The 18041-nt window shown below is 42.5% G+C and overlaps 1 protein-coding gene across 1 annotated transcript in view; it reads left to right on the plus strand.

Annotated features, from left to right (window-relative positions):
* LOC120986498 (complement C3-like) overlaps window positions 1-18041 on the plus strand; it is a 445179-nt gene that overhangs the window by 236918 nt on the left and 190220 nt on the right. The window contains exon 24 of the mRNA XM_040415121.1: window positions 2681-2887. Within this exon, the coding sequence (XP_040271055.1) occupies window positions 2681-2887 (207 nt within the window). The remainder of the gene's footprint in view (window positions 1-2680; window positions 2888-18041) is intronic.

Here is an 18041-nt window from a genome sequence, read left to right on the forward strand (position 1 = left end):
CTGCTGAATTCCTGACGATCCTCTGCCTGCTCCTTGTGTACTTTGCTGCTCTCCTGGTATTCTGACCCCGGCCTCCTCCTGATGATCCTCTGCTGACTCCTTTGGTACTTCACGTCACTCCTGGTATTTATGACCCCGGCTTCTCCTGACAATTCTCTGCTTGCTCCATTTGTACTTTGTAGCTTCCTGGTATTGACTCGGTCTGTTCACATCCTGTTGTTTGTCTGTCTGTCATCCCTGCACTTATTCCAAGTTAGGGATTGCCGTCCAGTTGTCCCCTGTCATTAGGACTCGCGAGGCAAGTAGGCAGGGCCAGGGGTAAGGGTGGAGCGCAGTGGTCACTTCCCTCCCCTGTGTGTGTGTGTACGCGACCGTTACATCATGGGAGGTGTACTCCACCATGTCCCCATTGTACAGGTTGTGACAGTCCTGCAGGAGATACGGCCGCCTCACTGAGCGCCCATTCACGTACAGTTCCCGCGCTGTTACACTGTCTTGCACAAACCCTGACCCTCATTCTACCGCAAACCACATGATGCTACCGAACCTTCTTTCGATGACGGGGTCCCAGGGCTGAGGACAATCCCAGACTTTTATGGCCCAATCCTCTATGGCCTTTCTATATTCCCACATGTTGCGGGCATGGGCAGTAATTTCTCTTGGGACGATTGGGTTCAGTCCCTCAAATGAACCATGCTTTCTGGGTGGCAAAGTGGAAACTCTGACCGCCTCCGCCGCTCCAGCTGTCATGGGGAATGCCCACGGTACCTCTGGAGGGGCTCGCTGTACCTGAGATACGTAAATTTCCTCGGGTTCGGGCTTAGCTTCAGGGTCCTCTCCACAGTAGCACATGCCACCCCAGTTTGGCTGTCGCTGAAACGCTATGTGCTGTTTCTGCACTGGCTGGAACTGGAAGCGAAAGAGGAGCTTCCTGGGAGGGGCTTCCGTTTTCTCCCTTTCTGCAGTAACATCACTCCTGGTGGGCAGGGCTAGACTTTCCTGCTCTAACTGGGGACGTTCCTGGATTTTCCCGCTCTAGTTCGCCATGAAGAAGCTGCGCCATTACAGGCAAAAATGGCCTATTAACTCTTTGGATGCAGGTATATTTGTAAATCCAATAGGCTAATAAGTTCATAGGCACACAGATGGGTACTGCCTGAATCCTGTTCGTGAAGCCAAATGCAGTGGACGGGAGCTAGGCCTCGCACTCTAAGGGTATTTTTAGGGTTTTATGAATGTTTGTCGTGACGCCAGTTGCATTGCAGCAACGAGGGCCCCCTTTAATGATAGGATGGTACCCAGGTGTAGGAATTCCAGAGTCATGATGTAAGGGGTAGCCTAAAATTTACCTTTAGGTGTTGTGGCTGTGCACATGTAACGGTGCTCCTACCTGGATATCCTGGAACCCCAGGCATTGTCACCCCCTGCAGAGCAAGGGATTAGTTGATGAAGGGGATGAAGAAATGAATTGAGTCCAGACGTGCGTTAACGTTGAGGACAGCTTTACTTGAATAAACTTGCATCAGGGAACAAACTTCCAACTTTATCTTTGGTCACCAGCAGGCTTTGGCTTTAATTTCTGGCAGGCAAACACATTCGGATCTGCTACATCTGTCACTTTCTTTGGCTCTGCTTTGCTAACTGGATTAAATGAAAACTTTTCCTTTCTGCTATACCTAGCTTGGTAGTCTGACTCTGTCTTTATCTTTATCTGTATTGTTATCTTTATCTTTGTATCTTAATTCCTGTCTTTATTCAGGGAATCTTTACTCTCGACCCTGGAGGCATTCAGCTTAGGCCTCCGGGCCCAGCCGAGCAGAAAGTCTTTGCTGGCTGGAACACAGCCTTCCCCTTGCAGGGGGTACTCAGAACTAACTCACTCTAACTAGCTGAACTCCTCCCTCTCTAGAGAGGGGGCTAGAATGGAAAGCAGGTTCAACTCTAGAAAAACTAGCTCTGCCATAGAGGCCGCCATCTGCTGGTGAACCGGGCACATTACATTTGAACAGTTACAAAATCAGAAATGCAGATTTACATTATGCAGGACCTGGCTATAAATACACAGGATGGCACAGAATCCACCGTAGGAGATAGTAGAGGGGCGTAAAAGGTGGTAATGCACCTCTGGGGTGTTAAATTTCCATTACGTAAGCCTCTCAAAATCACTTTATAACTGAATTGGTGCTTAACGAGTGGTTTTGGAAATTTTGTTGAAAAATAGCTTCTAAACTTCTAAGCCTTCTAACGTCCTAAAAAAATAAAATGACATTTACAAAATGATGCCAACATAAAGCAGACATATGGGGAATGTTGATTGATAACTATTTTATGAGGTATTACTATCTGTCTTAGGAGTAGAGAAATTCAAATTTAGAAAATGGTGAATTTTTCCAAATTTTTGGTACATTTTGGATTATTTTATAAATAAAGGTGAAATACATTGACTCAAATTTACCACTGTCATGAAGTACAATGTGTCTCGAGAACACAATCTCAGAACGGCCTGGATTAGTAAAAGCGTTCCAAAGTTATTACCGCATAAAGTGACACATGTCAGATATGCAAAAATCGGCTTGGGATTGGGTGAAAAGTGACCCAGTACTCAAAGAGTTAACCTAAGAATGTTTACGTCTCAGTCATTCGTCTTTCATAAACGGTTATCTTGTTGTTTTTGGTTTAGTTGTATGTATACTGGACCTACAATGAACACTTCTGCAGTCTCTCTACTGCCAAGAAGAAGTTTCGTCAAGAAGTGAAAATGCCACCTTCCTCATCTGTGGTTGCAACATTTATTATTGTACCACTAACCCTGGGATATCATGAAATTGAAGTGAAGGCATCTGGACAGGGTTTATTTGATGGTGTAAAGAAAAAGCTGTTTGTTGTGGTAAGTAACAAAGTAAGATGGAATCCCTATGACATCCCTCTATGTAGGTGTGATGGGGTAATGAATTTGCCAGATTACAAACACGGTCAACAACATTCCACCATGTAGATGGTCATTTTAAGGCCCAGGCCAACTCTGAGTTAGAGGGAGCTATGATAGAGCATCCAGAGACTACAGTGGGATCCCGCTGTACCTCTGTATGCCTCCGTATGTTTCCTTAAAGAGTGCAGCCCTGTATGGAGACCTATTGGCAATGCTCCTTGGGAAAACATAGGGAGCGACTTCCACAAAGTGGTGCTAGTGTGACGGTTCTCTTTTCTTAGGAGATAACTCTTTGCATCTGTTTCTTACAAAGGTTTAGTCTACTTTCACACTAGCGTTAATATTTTCCGGTATTGAGATCCGTCATAGGGTCTTAATACCGGAAAAACGCTTCAGTTTTGTCCCCATTCATTGTCAATAGAGACAAAACGTAACTGAACAGAACGGAGTGCTCAAAAATGCATTCCGTTCTGTTCTCATACCAGAGAACGAACCGCAGCATGCTGCGGTTTGCTTTCCGTCCTGGGATGCGGAGCAAGACGGATCCGTTATGACCCACAATGCAAGTCAATGGAGACAGATCCGTTTTCTCTGACACAATTTGACATGGACATGAAAATTGATTTGTCCCCCATTGACTTTCAATGAAACATAGAAACATAGAATATGTCGGCAGATAAGAACCATTTGGCCCATCTAGTCTGCCCAATATACTGAATACTATGAATAGCCCCTGGCCCTATCTTATATGAAAAATGGCCTTATGCCTATCCCATGCATGCTTGAACTCCTTCACTGTATTTGCAGCTACCACTTCTGCAGGAAGGCTATTCCATGCATCCACTACTCTCTCAGTAAAGTAATTGTTAGCGGTTTTTCTCAGGCAGGTTTATGATGGTTATATGATGAGGCATCAGACCTCCAACCCGTGAATATTTCCCTGTGCAACGAATATCCCGTTTGCTTCTGATCAGGAGATAAATATCAGCCCAGACTGAACTCAGGTTGTTAAATAACTGAAATCTTTATTTCCCAGCACATACTTATAGGGCTTTTTGGGGATGGGCGCATATTGTCTCTCAAGATCCAATTGGAACAATCCTGGTATTCTTAGGAGGCCTTGGGAAACATGTTTGTCAAGATACAGCTGAAACTTTGTTAAACAATACTGGTATCTGCTATATACAATACATGAAAAGGGTTATTTTACATATTGAACAGGTTTACTCTACATCAGGCATCCTCAAACTGCGGCCCTGCAGCTGTTGCAAAACTACAACTTCCAGCATGCCCGAACAACCTACAGGTATCAGCCTACAGCAGGGCATCGTGGGAGTTGTAGTTTTACAACAGCTGGAGGGCCGCAGTTTGAGGATGCCTGCTCTACATGCTAATAAGTTGAGTGACTTATCATAGTTTGCTGTCATTGTATGTGAGGTGTGATGTTAAATAGCCTTTTGTTAAGGGAGGCTGCTATTGTGTCCAGCAACTGGCAAAGGGTGTGAGATGTGCTAATTTGGGGTACTGTATTCCACAAGAGATGAGGCTTGTATATTCTATGTCTAATCTGTGATGTATCAAAAGTAAGAATATGAAAAATCCCTTTCAACCCAACCATTGATCCCAACTTTTATATATACAGTGGGGGAAATAATTATTTGACCCCTCACTGATTTTGTAAGTTTGTCCAATGACAAAGAAATGAAAAGTCTCAGAACAGTATCATTTCAATGGTAGGTTTATTGTAACAGTGGCAGATAGCACATCAAAAGGAAAATCGAAAAAATAACTTTAAATAAAAGATAGCAACTGATTTGCATTTCATTGAGTGAAATAAGTATTTGAACCCTCTAACAAAAAAAGACTTAATACTTGGTGGAAAAACCCTTGTTTGCAAGCACAGAGGTCAAACGTTTCTTGTAATTGATGACCAAGTTTGCGCACATTTTAGGAGGAATGTTGGTCCACTCCTCTTTGCAGATCATCTCTAAATCCCTAAGGTTTCGAGGCTGTCTCTGTGCAACTCTGAGCTTGAGCTCCCTCCATAGGTTTTCGATTGGATTAAGGTCCGGAGACTGACTAGGCCACTCCATGACCTTAATGTGCTTCTTCTTGAGCCACTCCTTTGTTGCCTTTGCTGTATGTTTTGGGTCATTGTCGTGCTGGAACACCCATCCACGACCCATTTTCAGTTTCCTGGCAGAGGGAAGGAGGTTGTCGCTCAGGATTTCACGATACATGGCTCCGTCCATTTTCCCGTTTATGCGAATAAGTTGTCCTGTGCCCTTAGCAGAAAAACACCCCCAAAGCAAAATGTTTCCACCCCCATGCTTGACGGTGGGGACGGTGTTTTGGGGGTCATAGGCAGCATTTTTCTTCCTCCAAACACAGCGAGTTGAGTTAATGCCAAAGAGCTCTATTTTGGTCTCATCAGACCACAGCACCTTCTCCCAGTCACTCTCTGAATCATTCAGGTGTTCATTGGCAAACTTCAGACGGGCCTGCACATGTGCCTTCCTGAGCAGGGGGACCTTGCGAGCCCTGCAGGATTTTAATCCATTGCGGTGTAATGTGTTTCCAATGGTTTTCTTGGTGACTGTGGTCCCTGCTAATTTGAGGTCATTAACTAACTCCTCCCGTGTAGTTCTAGGATGCTTTTTCACCTTTCTCAGAACCATTGACACCCCACGAGGTGAGATCTTGCGTGGAGCCCCAGAGCGAGGTCGATTGATGGTCATTTTGTGCTCCTTCCATTTTCGAACAATCGCACCAACAGTTGTCACCTTCTCTCCCAGCTTCTTGCTAATGGTTTTGTAGCCCATTCCAGCCTTGTGCAGGTCTACAATTTTGTCTCTGACATCCTTGGACAGCTCTTTGGTCTTTCCCATGTTGGAGAGTTTGGAGTCTGCTTGATTGATTGATTCTGTGGACAGGTGTCTTTTATACAGGTGACTAGTTAAGACAGGTGTCCTTAATGAGGGTGACTAATTGAGTAGAAGTGTCTAACCACTCTGTGGGAGCCAGAACTCTTAATGGTTGGTAGGGGTTCAAATACTTATTTCACTCAATGAAATGCAAATCAGTTGCTATCTTTTATTTAAAGTTATTTTTTCGATTTTCCTTTTGATGTGCTATCTGCCACTGTTACAATAAACCTACCATTGAAATGATACTGTTCTGAGACTTTTCATTTCTTTGTCATTGGACAAACTTACAAAATCAGTGAGGGGTCAAATAATTATTTCCCCCACTGTATATATATATATATATATATATATATATATACAGGATCACTGTATGTTTTCCTCCATCTAAGGCCTTGTGTGTGTGTGTGTGTGTGTGTATGTATATGTATATGTGTGTATATATATATATATAAATTTGTGTGTGTGACACATGAAGACACTAAAGACTATGAAGGAGATAAAAAACAAAAACTTCTGTGTAATTTGGCGCACATTAGGAAAAAATCTCCTGCATAGTGAAAAGAGAGAGAAGAAAGATAAGTAAGAAAAAACACAAAACATCAGGCATGCAAGCTCAACACATAGATAGGATGTTCGGGTTAGACCTTTTTACTGCGCCGACCCAGCCCCCCATGGCACATGGTTGCCCAGTGATATTACAGATAGGCAGGTACATTCCACCTCATGCCTTGACCAATAGAAGTACTTTTTATAACTTGAAGGTACACATTTGCACATTTCCCGAGAGTGTCGTTGGGTGGAGCTCAAACATGCTCACCATCCACTACCACACCCAGAACACGCACAAATGCTGTCAAATGAATCAGCCCTTTTTTTTAAACAAATGTGGCCCTAATCGGACAACATCCATTTAATCTGGAACAAATATGCTACTGACCCACAGTGAACCTCTGTTAGACATGGTTCCGAAAAGGGGGGATTAGTCCCTGAGGAAGGTCCCACCAACCAATGTTTCATGTTGGGGCGCCCATAGTTCAGTGAGACCGGCATCAGTGTGCTATACCCCACCGTTGCTGATGAGGACCCGCTCGTAGCTTTCACTAAGAACATTGCTCTCAGAGCCAGCAGCCATTAGATCCCCCTCAAACCAACGGTGGAGGCTTTCACATGGGAAGTAGGGACCAGAGTGCTGATCTATAGAATTTCCCTTGCAACGACCTGACCCGATCACGCTCTCATAACCGTAATCAGGTCAGACCTTACACAGGGAGGCATATACAAAATAAACCTACATAACCTTCCTAAGCCAAAAAGAAAGTCCACTATAGTCATCCTATGCTTAATAAAACCTTCCACGACAGTTCCCTCCTCTCTGTAATATGTCCCCTGTGTTCTTTGAATCTCTTGCTGAATCTTCGGCTTCCTCAGCTTGCCCTCGTCGATTGTGGTGCTCCTTGGGTGTCATTGCCTCCATGATGATGCTCCATCCTTTGGTTCGATTCTTCGGGGAGTTGACTCTGAGGGAGGTCCTGATGTGGCGATGAACGTTTAGTTGTATATCCTTTCCATCAAAGACATAGGTTGATCCGTGGTATATCTGGAAGCTGCGATGAGGATGTGATTATCTGCATGTGACTGGGCGATCCGATCGATAAAACAGCAGGAGCATCTCACCATGATATATAGGATAAAGGAAAAAAACAACCACATGAGGATATATATACTCCTATTTCCTTCAAACTGTTACCTATGGAAAACAGGAAATCTCCAAAACCACCCAAAGCCGTGAAAGGATTCCATCCCTCATTAGCAATAGCCCTAGCTCTGCCCTGAATTACAGTGACCTTATCTATATGGGCCTGGACTTTATCACTGGTATCTTCGATTGAAGTACAGCAGTCCTCTCCTATAAACTCACAGAAACCCCCCCTTGAAGCTAAAAGATAATCCAGCACCATCTATTCCTGTAAGACGAGGGTTGGGTTGATGCACCTGTTGGCAAAAGAAAACAAGAGCGAAATATCATCATAATCAATGTTTAATTTCTCAATCAGTTTTGCCACATATTCCTCTTGTATCGGCTGCAAGTCTCTAGGCATCAGAATTAATGGACTCATTGTCCATGGGGTTGGGAAGGGTCTCCCCATCCAAATACTACTCCTCCCTTTGACCATAGACCGTTAGCGTCTTTGGTCAACCCTTGAACCTCCCAATAAGCGATGTCTGCTGATGTTGCAAATGTTTGGAGCTGGGACAACATTGTTATTTTCAGGCGTGAGCGGTACTAGCGGGCAATTTATAAATACTTTGGTTGCACAATTTTTGTGTGACACGGGAGGCTGCTTTTGCATGCCTGTCTGCTAACCTGTTCCCCCAGGAAACTAGTGTCATTGAAGTTGTGTGTGCCTGACATTTAATGACTGCAATAGCCTCTGGGGATTGAATTGCTGCAAGGAGATTTGAAATGAGTTGTGCATGCGCTACTTCTTCTGCAGTGCAGGTTAGATCACACATGGCGATGGAGTTTGGGCACCTTCATTGTGGGTTTGCTGTATTCATTCCCCACTGAATGGGATATTTAATCTGTGTTTGTTGATTCTGTATGGGTATTTTCTGAGCCTGGTCTGGGGGAGGGTAAAGGCAATCTCTAACAAAATGCCCTGGTTGTTCACACCTAAAACATACACTTGAGGTTTGTCTAGGTCCTGTGTGCTGCTGGAAACCACGCTTGTCTGTATATCTACCCATATTGTCATGGTGAGGGCGGGGCTGGGAGAAATGTATATCACGCGCTGATGGTTTGATGGTCTGCCTTTGGACCTCAAAACATCCTGCTGAGTCTTTTGCTATGGCTTGTCTCATGGTTTGTGTCAGGGTCAATGTAGGCCAACTATCAACAATTATTTTATAAGTTTTAGAGACTTCTGCCAGCAAATTTGCAACAAATGTTTGTGTATACACTAAACCCATATCATCTGCAGTTGCCAAACCTGCCTCCTCTATCCTAATTTGTCTAACTCTCTTTGAAAAATCTGAAACACTTTCCCAGGCTTCTGTTTAAAACGCTGTGGCTATCCCCAATATCTTTCCTATCGCCATGCATCTTTTGTTCTACTGGGCTGTGCAGACTGTACAATAGGTTGATTAGCATGCTCAGAGAAGAACCTGTTCCTCAGGTTCTCTAAAGCCAGGAACCTGTGGTAGAGTCAGGTGTGCGCATATCTCATCATCTGATTCTGTTGTTAATTTGTTAATTTCGTTACTACAGAGTACAATGGCACATATGGGGGTGGGACAGGAGTTGGAGTCCACAAGTTTTCATATACATTTTATTCCAGTGAGGGTCTCCTTTGTACCATAAAAAAGTGTCTGTCATTCAGACATAGGCCCTTGATCATGGCAATATGAAAATCTGAAAAAGACCCTTCTTTTGGGAATGGGTCAGTACATTTCATTCCTTCTGTCCATTTACACATATTATCAACCCAAGGATCAGTATAAAATGGACCTAAACACCTCTGGACAAACATTTTTGAACTTTCCCCCAATTCATTTTTAGTAGACAGTTTCACCATAGAGCGATTTGCAGCCGACTTAGGAACATGATTTTCAGTTCTACATTTAAAATTCAGTTTCTTTTTGGGATCCTAAATTTAAAATTCAGTTTCTTTTTGGGATCCTTCTTACCATAAGAATTGCCCATTTTTACTTATCTAAAAATATACAGTGAGATCAACTGAATTTGAAGGTTTATAAAAGGATGATTATGTTTGTGTTTAGTGCAAAAAACTTACTGACAAACCTTATGCTTATCAGTTTGTGTTTTTTTTTATCCTATTTCTTCTAATTCAGGTTCATAAACTACTCCTGAATTTATGGCAGATTTTAAACTATTCTGGATGGTATTACTTCTAATTCAGGCTCATATTACTCCTGAATTTATGGCAGATTTTAAACTATTGATGGCCAATTTTTTACCTTAAATTTCAGCATGAACTCGCATACAATCTATACATAATCTATACAAAGTCTATACAGTAAAATTCAACCATATATATATATATATATATACTGTATATATATATACGACTGAAAATGCTTAAGCAACTATACAGCTATATACAGTTTTTAGCAAAGGATATTCGTTGCACACAATACTGTTTTTCAGATTAGGGAACTCCAGACCCCTTTTTTTCTAAAGGTATATCAGGTTTGCTTCTGATCAGGAGATAAATATCAGCCCAGACTAAACTCAGGTTGTTAAATATCTGAAATCTTTATTTCCCAGCACATACTTATAGGGCTTTTTGGGGGTGGGCGCATATTGTCTCTCAAGATCCAATAGGAACAATCCTGGTATTTTTAGGAGACCTTGGGAGACATGTTTGTCAAGATACAGCTGAAACTTTGTTAAACAATACTGGTATCTGCTATATACAATACATAAAAAGGGTTATTTTACATATTGAACAGGTTTACTCTACATGCTAATAAGTTGAATGACTTATCATAGTTTGCTGTCATTGTATGTGAGGCATGATGTTAAATAGCCTTTTGTTAAGAGAGGCTGCTATTGTGTCCAGCAACTGGCAAAGGGTGTGAGATGTGCTAATTTGGGGTACTGTATTCCACAAGAGATGAGGCTTGCATAAACTATGTCTAATCTGTGATGTATCAAAAGTAAGATTATGAAAAATCCCTTTCAGTAATACTTCCTGATATTACTTTTAAACCTTTGCCCCTCTAATTTAAAACTATGTCCTCTTGTAGCAGTTTTTCTTCTTTTAAATATTTTCTCCTCTTTTACCTTGTGGATTCCCTTTATGTATTTAAAAGTTTCTATCATATCCCCTCTGTCTCGTATTTCTTCCAAGCTATACATGTTAAGGTCCTTTAATCTTTCCTGGTAAGTTTTATCCTGCAATCCATGTACCAGTTTAGTAGCTCTTATCTGAACTCTCTCCAAAGTATCAATATCCTTCTGGAGATATGATCTCTAGTACTGCGCACAATACTCCAAATGAGGTCTCACTAGTGCTCTGTAGAGCGGCATGAGCACCTCCCTCTTTCTACTGGTAATGCCTCTCCCTATACACCCAAGCATTCTGCTAGCGTTTCCTGCTGCTCTATGACATTGTCTGCCTACCTTTAAGTCTTCTGAAATAATGACCCCTAAATCCCTTTCCTCAGATACTGAGGTTAGGACTGTATCACTGATTTTATATTCTGCTCTTGGGTTTTTACGCCCCAGGTGCATTATCTTGCACTTATCAACATTAAATTTTAGTTGCCAAATTTTTGACCATTCCTCTAGTTTTCTTAAATCTTTTTCCATTTGGTGTATCCCTCCAGGGACATCAACCCTGTTACAAATCTTTGTGTCATCATCAGCAAAAAGACACACCTTATCATCGAGGCCTTCTGAAATTTCGCTGATAAAGATATTAAACAATATGGGTCCCAGAACAGATCCCTGAGGTACCCCATGGAGTTCATGATGGATCCATCTTGGGTATGTTAAAGATAATACAACCGGATCTGTTCATAACGGATTCAGATGGTTTTATTATCAGAGGCCCCCCCATTATGTGCCTGTCGGTGTCTGCCAAAGTGCACACCAACGCCAACGTGTGGAACTGTATCTACGGTCAGGGACAATACATGTCTTTAACGGCCCACTGGGTGAATATGTTTCCTGCACAGCCACACCAGTAACTTGGTCAGGTGATGCCACTTCCGCCTCCACTCTCTCACGCCGTTGGTCCTGCGACAATGTCTGCCTCTGCCTCCTCATCCTCCACCGTGTCCTCAGCCTCCACTGCAGGGACAATTTACAGTGCCCCTCCAGCATACCATATGTGCAGGGCACTACGGTGTCATGCTGTTCTGCACCTCGTTTGCCTAGGCGAACTGAGTCACACAGGGGAGGAACTGCTCCTTTTCCTTCATCAAGAAATCAAATCCTGGCTTTCTCTGTGACTACTCAAATCAGAACCATGGTGACCAACAACGGGAAGAACATGGTGTCAGCGCTGCGTCAAGGAGGGCTGAGCCATGCGCCCTGCATGGCACACGTGTTCAATCTGGTTGTCAAGCGGTTCCTGAAGTCTTACACTAGGGATGAGCGAACCCGTGGAAGTTCGGGTTCGCCGGGTTCGGACGAAATTTAGGTCAAAGTTCGGGTTTGAGACTCGAACTTGACCTGAACTTCACCCCGAACCCGGACCCCATTTAAGTCAATAAGGTCCCAAACTTCACTTTATTATTTTCTGTTATAACGGAAAATAATAGAATTCTTAAAACAGAATGCTAAATAAAATGTCTGAGTGGTTAAAAAAAAATTCACCTTATCCTTTTGATCGCGCAGCCGGTATCTTCTTTCTTCAGGACCTGCAAAAGGTGACATCACCGAGCTCACCACGTGGTGAGCACGGTGACGTCACCGCAGGTACTTTTGCAGGTCCTGAAGAAAAGAAGATACCGGCTGCGCAATCAAGTGGATGAGTGGAGTTTTTTGTTTTTTTTAACCCCTCAATAGACATTTTATTTAGCATTCTGTTTTAAGAATGCTATTTTCCGTTATACCCATATTATAACGGAAAATAATAATCACCGAACCTGAACTTCAGTGAAAAAGTCCGGGTTCGGGTCCAGGTATCCGAACTCCGCAAAGTTTGGTATGAACCCAAACTTTGCAGTTCGGGTTCGCTCAACTCTATCTTACACCCATTTGCAAGACATCCTAAAAATGGCCAGGAAACTTTGTGTGCACTTCAGCCACTCGTACACCGCAAAGCACACCTTCCTTGAGCTGCAGCATCAGAACGGCATCCCCCAACATAGGCTGATATGCAACCTTTACATCCATTGGAATTCCACCCTCCATATGTTGGACCGACTATACGAACAGAGAAAGGCCATAAACGATTTCTTGATGATCCAAGTGGACAGGAGTACTCCCCAGTGTAACTTCGATGTCAGCCAGTGGCAGCTCATGCGTGACACCTGCTGTTTGCTCAGGCCCTTTGAGGAGGCCACATTATTTGTCAGTTGCCAGGACTATGGGATGAACAATGTCATTCCACAGGGCTCATGTGGCCGTGTGATGTAGGCGCCACGTCTCCAGTCCCCTGATCAGCCAGTCCTGGAACAGATGCTGGTAAATCTGGCTGGTCAGGGGCTCTTATATCTCACGGCCACATGAGCCCTGTGGGGGCTGAACTAGGGGAGGAGTAGGAGGAGGCGGAGGACATTGGAGCACAAGTTATGTGTAGCGAAATTGGTGGTATTTACACATAGGTGACAGGAGAGGAGGAGCAGGAGCAGCCAGAGGAGCTACAGGGCAATGAGGAAGGGGAGGCAGATGACCCAATCACACCGTGAAGATGGAGGCAGGGAGTCCCATCGAGTCACTTGCACAAATGGCCTGATGCATGCTCGCTTGCGTAGTGACAGCCGAATTGTCAGCATTCGGCAGAGAGATGACTTCTGGCTCTGCACCTTGCTGGACCCTAGCTACCGGTCCAAAATGGGGGCCTTTTTTACACCCGCTGAGATGGAGGACAATCTGAACTACTATAGAGACATCCTATGTAGTCAGTTGGCCGCTGCCTATCTGCTCCATCATCCATACTCTCTCAGGTCTAACCTGGGGGGCCCTCTGCGCTCATGTTCCACTGCCATGGATGCTAGGGGGGGGTGGGGTGGCAGGAGCAGTACCAGCTCCAACAGCAGCAGCCTGAGTCTAGAGTCGCTGATGAGCAGCTTTCTTCACCCGCATAGTGAATAAACTAGTCACCAGCAGCTAGACATAGAGCAGGACCTGAACCAGCAGTTTGTGGCATACTTGGACAGCACCCTGCCACCCCACATTGAAGATCTGCTAGACTACTGGGCAGCTAAACTGGATTTGTAGCCGTAACTGGCAGTTTGCCCTGGAAAAGTTGTCCTGCCTGGCCAGTAGTGTGGCATCAGAGCGGGTGTTTAGTGCGGCGGGGGTCTAAGTTACCCAAAGAAAAACTTGCATTTCCACCCAAGATGAATCAGGCGTGGATCAGCCAGAATTTTCACCCACCAATGCCTGACGCATCAGACTAGATCATCCATGGTGCCACCCCAACACTTTGACAAAAGAGACCGGTGTCTTCTGGCTACCTTCCTCAGCTACTATTCTGATGCTGCCATCCTCTTGATGCCACACATCTGATGCAAAATGCTCCTTCTTACATACACCATAGTAAGCGGGTACTGTTATTGCCACCCACCACTCTTTTGCCTCAGACTATGACACCTTGTTACTCTGTGGTCTACTCATTCTGCTTCCCCCTCCACACTGTTACCTTGCCACGCTGTGGCCTCCTGATAATGCCACCACCTCTACACTCTGTCATTGTGCCATTCTATGGCCTCCTGATGCTGCTGCCACCTCCACACTGTCATTTTGCCACTCTGTGGCCTCCTCATGCAGATTCCACCTCATCACAATGTCCTAGGGCCACTCTGTGGACTTCTCATGCTGTTTTCACCCTCCCCACTTCATGACTGGGCCACTATTTTGCCTTTTGGCCTTGCTGACATCATCATTTATTTGTCCCTTTTTCTCATCTGTCAGAAGGAAGGAAAAATGAGACGCACAACGGATCCTGTCTGTGTAGCAGCTGTAAGGCCTGTATGGTCCGATCAGTATTGGCTTGCGATTTGGTAGCTAAAAGCAGGAGTGCGTACAAAACACAGAAGACATGCAAATATTCCCTTTACATGCCATCTCTGTTTTGGATACACTCCTGTTTTTTTGGCTTTAGCAATACTGATGGATTACTGACCAAATGCGGATGCTCCACAGACAGGATCTGTTGTTCGGGGGTTATTGTTCTGACGGATCAGAGGAAGGGCAAAATAATCAGTGACGTCAACACAAACCTACTGCTGACACCCTCTCCACTCTGTCGGGGGGATCTACTTGCATAAGCGTTTAATAGAACAGGTTCTGTAGACATCTATGTGGAATCAGCTGAAAACATTGTAAAAGAAGTGCGCTTCTTCTTGACGCTAACATCGACCTGTAAGGCTGAGTTCATACTTGAGTTATTTGGTCAGTTTTTGCCCAGTGACTGCCCAAATAAGTGAAGTGTGCAGAGATTCTAAGAGCGACACCTGTCATCTGCATGTAATACTGACTCACAGTATTGTTTCACTACCACTGCAGACTCCCGATGCGTGTTACTGCAAGGCACAATGTTCTACACTAGTGATGAGCGGCACTAGTCATATTCGAATTTGCAATATTTCGCAAATATTTTGCAGAATATTCGGCGAATATTTACAAATTTGAATATTCGTTATATTCTACAATTTTTTTACTCGAAAAATCGACAAGGTAATGATCGCGTAATATGCGAATTTTCGTAATGCAAGTTTTTATTGCAGATTTTTCAATTGCGAGCAAAACATGATTCCTCCCTGCTTCTTGCTTGTGGGCCAATGAGTCATAGCACTATATTGAATATATTCGTTTTTTCGAATATTCGTAATATTATAAAACAAGAATATATAGCAATACAGCCAATATTAGAAAAAAACCAAATGTAGAGCAATTTAGCTAATATAGTGCTATAATCTTTTTTTTTTTAATAGTTGGAATTTTTTTCCAATCTGGACTTCAGATGAGAAAAAATTACAACTATTAGACAAAGAAGATTATAGCACTATATTAGCTAAATTGCTCTATATTCTTTTTTTTCCCGAATATTCGCTATATTGTTATATAATCTTGTTTTAGAATATTACGAATATTCGAAAAAACTGATATATTCGATATAGTGCTATATATTAGTTTTTTAGAATATTCATAATTTTTCCCATTTAAAGTCATGATTCCTCCATGCTTCTTGCTTGTGGGCCAATGAGTCATTGGCCCACAAGCAAGAAGCAGGGAGGAAACATGTTTTTATTCGGCAATTGAAAAATTTGCGATAAAAATTCTCAATAAAAAAAATCTTGAATATTGAAATTACGAATATATATCACTATATTCTAAATATTCGTGATTTTTTGAATTACCTATATTAGCGATAAAAATTCGAAATTCGAATATTCGTGATCAACCCTATTTTACACCACTAGAAAGGCTCTCTGCAGCCAGGAACTATAAGTTTATTAACGCAAGTCGCCGGGAATAAATTCGGATCAAATCAAATTTTTTCAGAAAATTTGCCGAACCGATAGAATCAAATTTTTGAAAAACTTGCTCATCTCTAATTATGACATCTTCTGAACTATATAATTGGTGGTTTAGATGTACACGCTCGTAATTCATCATCTGTTTCTAAAAGAGTCTAATTGCATTCCTGATCATATCTGCCATAGGACTATATTTAAATAAATAAAAAAAGCAGTTTTCTTTCTTCTCACGATTATCCATGTAATTACCCAGGATTGTGTTTCCTGTCTAGAGAAAGCTGAGTTGATCATATATGCATCATATCCCCTCTGTCTCAATCTCTCCATAAGATCAATATACTGTTCCAAAAAATTCACTGTTACTCCTACGTAGCCTTAAGAAATGACTATACTGCAAAGCCCATTGAACATGAGCTGAATGAAAGCTTCTATAGTGTAAAAGTGTATTTGTTGCCATAGGCTTCCTGTAACCCATATTCTCAACTTCTCCATCCTCTACCTTTATTTGGAGATCAAGGCACTCTATATTTGAACCACCAAAATTTGCACAAAATTGCATATTCAAGGTGTTCATATTCGTTTAATCAATGAACTCCATGAATTGATCTCCCCCAAACACACATCATCGATCAATCATCCCCAATATTTAATAAACAGAACAAATGGATTCCTCATGATGTAAAGATATTTATCTTCCTACACAAAACAGATTAGCACATGTCGGGGCGACCTGTGTCCCCATTGCCATTCCCAACGCAATGAATGTATTACTTATGTATTAATGAATGTATTACTTAGAAGAGGATTCTTTACTGTAAGAGCAGTGAGACTATGGAATTCTCTGCCACAGGAGGTGGTGATGGTGAAATCACTAACATACTTCAATAGGAGTCTGAATTAGAGATGAACGAACTGTGGCAGGCGCAGCACTATGAAGTGCCTTTTGGGCTGTGGCATTAGAAGAATTCTGATATCTCTGACTTTTAGTCTAACCAGACTGTCTGTTACTTTGTAATTGCTCTAGCGCCATTCTATGGAAAGAGCACACCAAATGCTTGAAATAACTTCTTTATTAACTTCAACTTTTATTCATATAACACTGCCGCCACCGCAGCAGACAGTCAATGTACAGTACATAAAGATTCATAAAGATTCATAAAATGGCGATGGTGGTTCAACTGTTCAATCTTTTCATTCAACATAAAATGGTGGATATATTTCTCTCTTCTTTACTCTCACTTTAAGTTATTTAAGCACTTTATGATCTCTTTGAGAGGTATATCTGAGGTCTAACTAATAGTTCTACTTGCTAAATTTGGTTGCAATTTGCAGTAAGCAGTAACTATTTGCAGATTGGTTAAGTATGATCTGGTATGGTTGTATGCAATTTGGATTGCAATATTAAATTTGAATTTGTATATAAACTTTGTAGTTTGCAATTGGTGGAACTTTTTTGGCCTCTCTGCTTCCATAAAACACAGCTCTTAGGGGAGTGAATGTCTGTTCAGCTTCTCTCATCTGGTGTAATAATTCTAGCAGCTCCTGCTAGGGGAATTTCCCACACAGGCTGTGTGTGAGACTGGCTGTGATTGGTCAAAACTCTTGCTGTGTGTGAGGCTGGCTGTGATTGGCCCAGCAACAACAGTTTAACTCTATGCTTTAAGTTTCTGCTGTGTCACATCCATATAATTAATCTTAAAGGCATATTATGTTTTCTGCTTTCTGTGAACACAATATATAACAGGTTTATGACATCCAAACATGAAGTCACTGTAAATAACTCTGCTTTTGTCTTTAACACACAAACATAGGAACTGCATTAAGGTTATTGGCAGGTTTAGCTGTATAAAGATATAAGCTATATTAGCAACCTAGGACAGGTCTTAGCTGGCCAACTACACTCCCACCAAAATTACCTATAATTTTATCTTCTTAGTGGTAGGACTTGAACATAAATTTGAGTAATTTTCCATCAGGTTCTCAACTTCCAAGTGTTTTTTATCACT

This window comes from Bufo bufo, chromosome 1, assembly GCF_905171765.1.
Source record: "Bufo bufo chromosome 1, aBufBuf1.1, whole genome shotgun sequence".
In the NCBI taxonomy this organism is placed as follows: domain Eukaryota; kingdom Metazoa; phylum Chordata; class Amphibia; order Anura; family Bufonidae; genus Bufo; species Bufo bufo.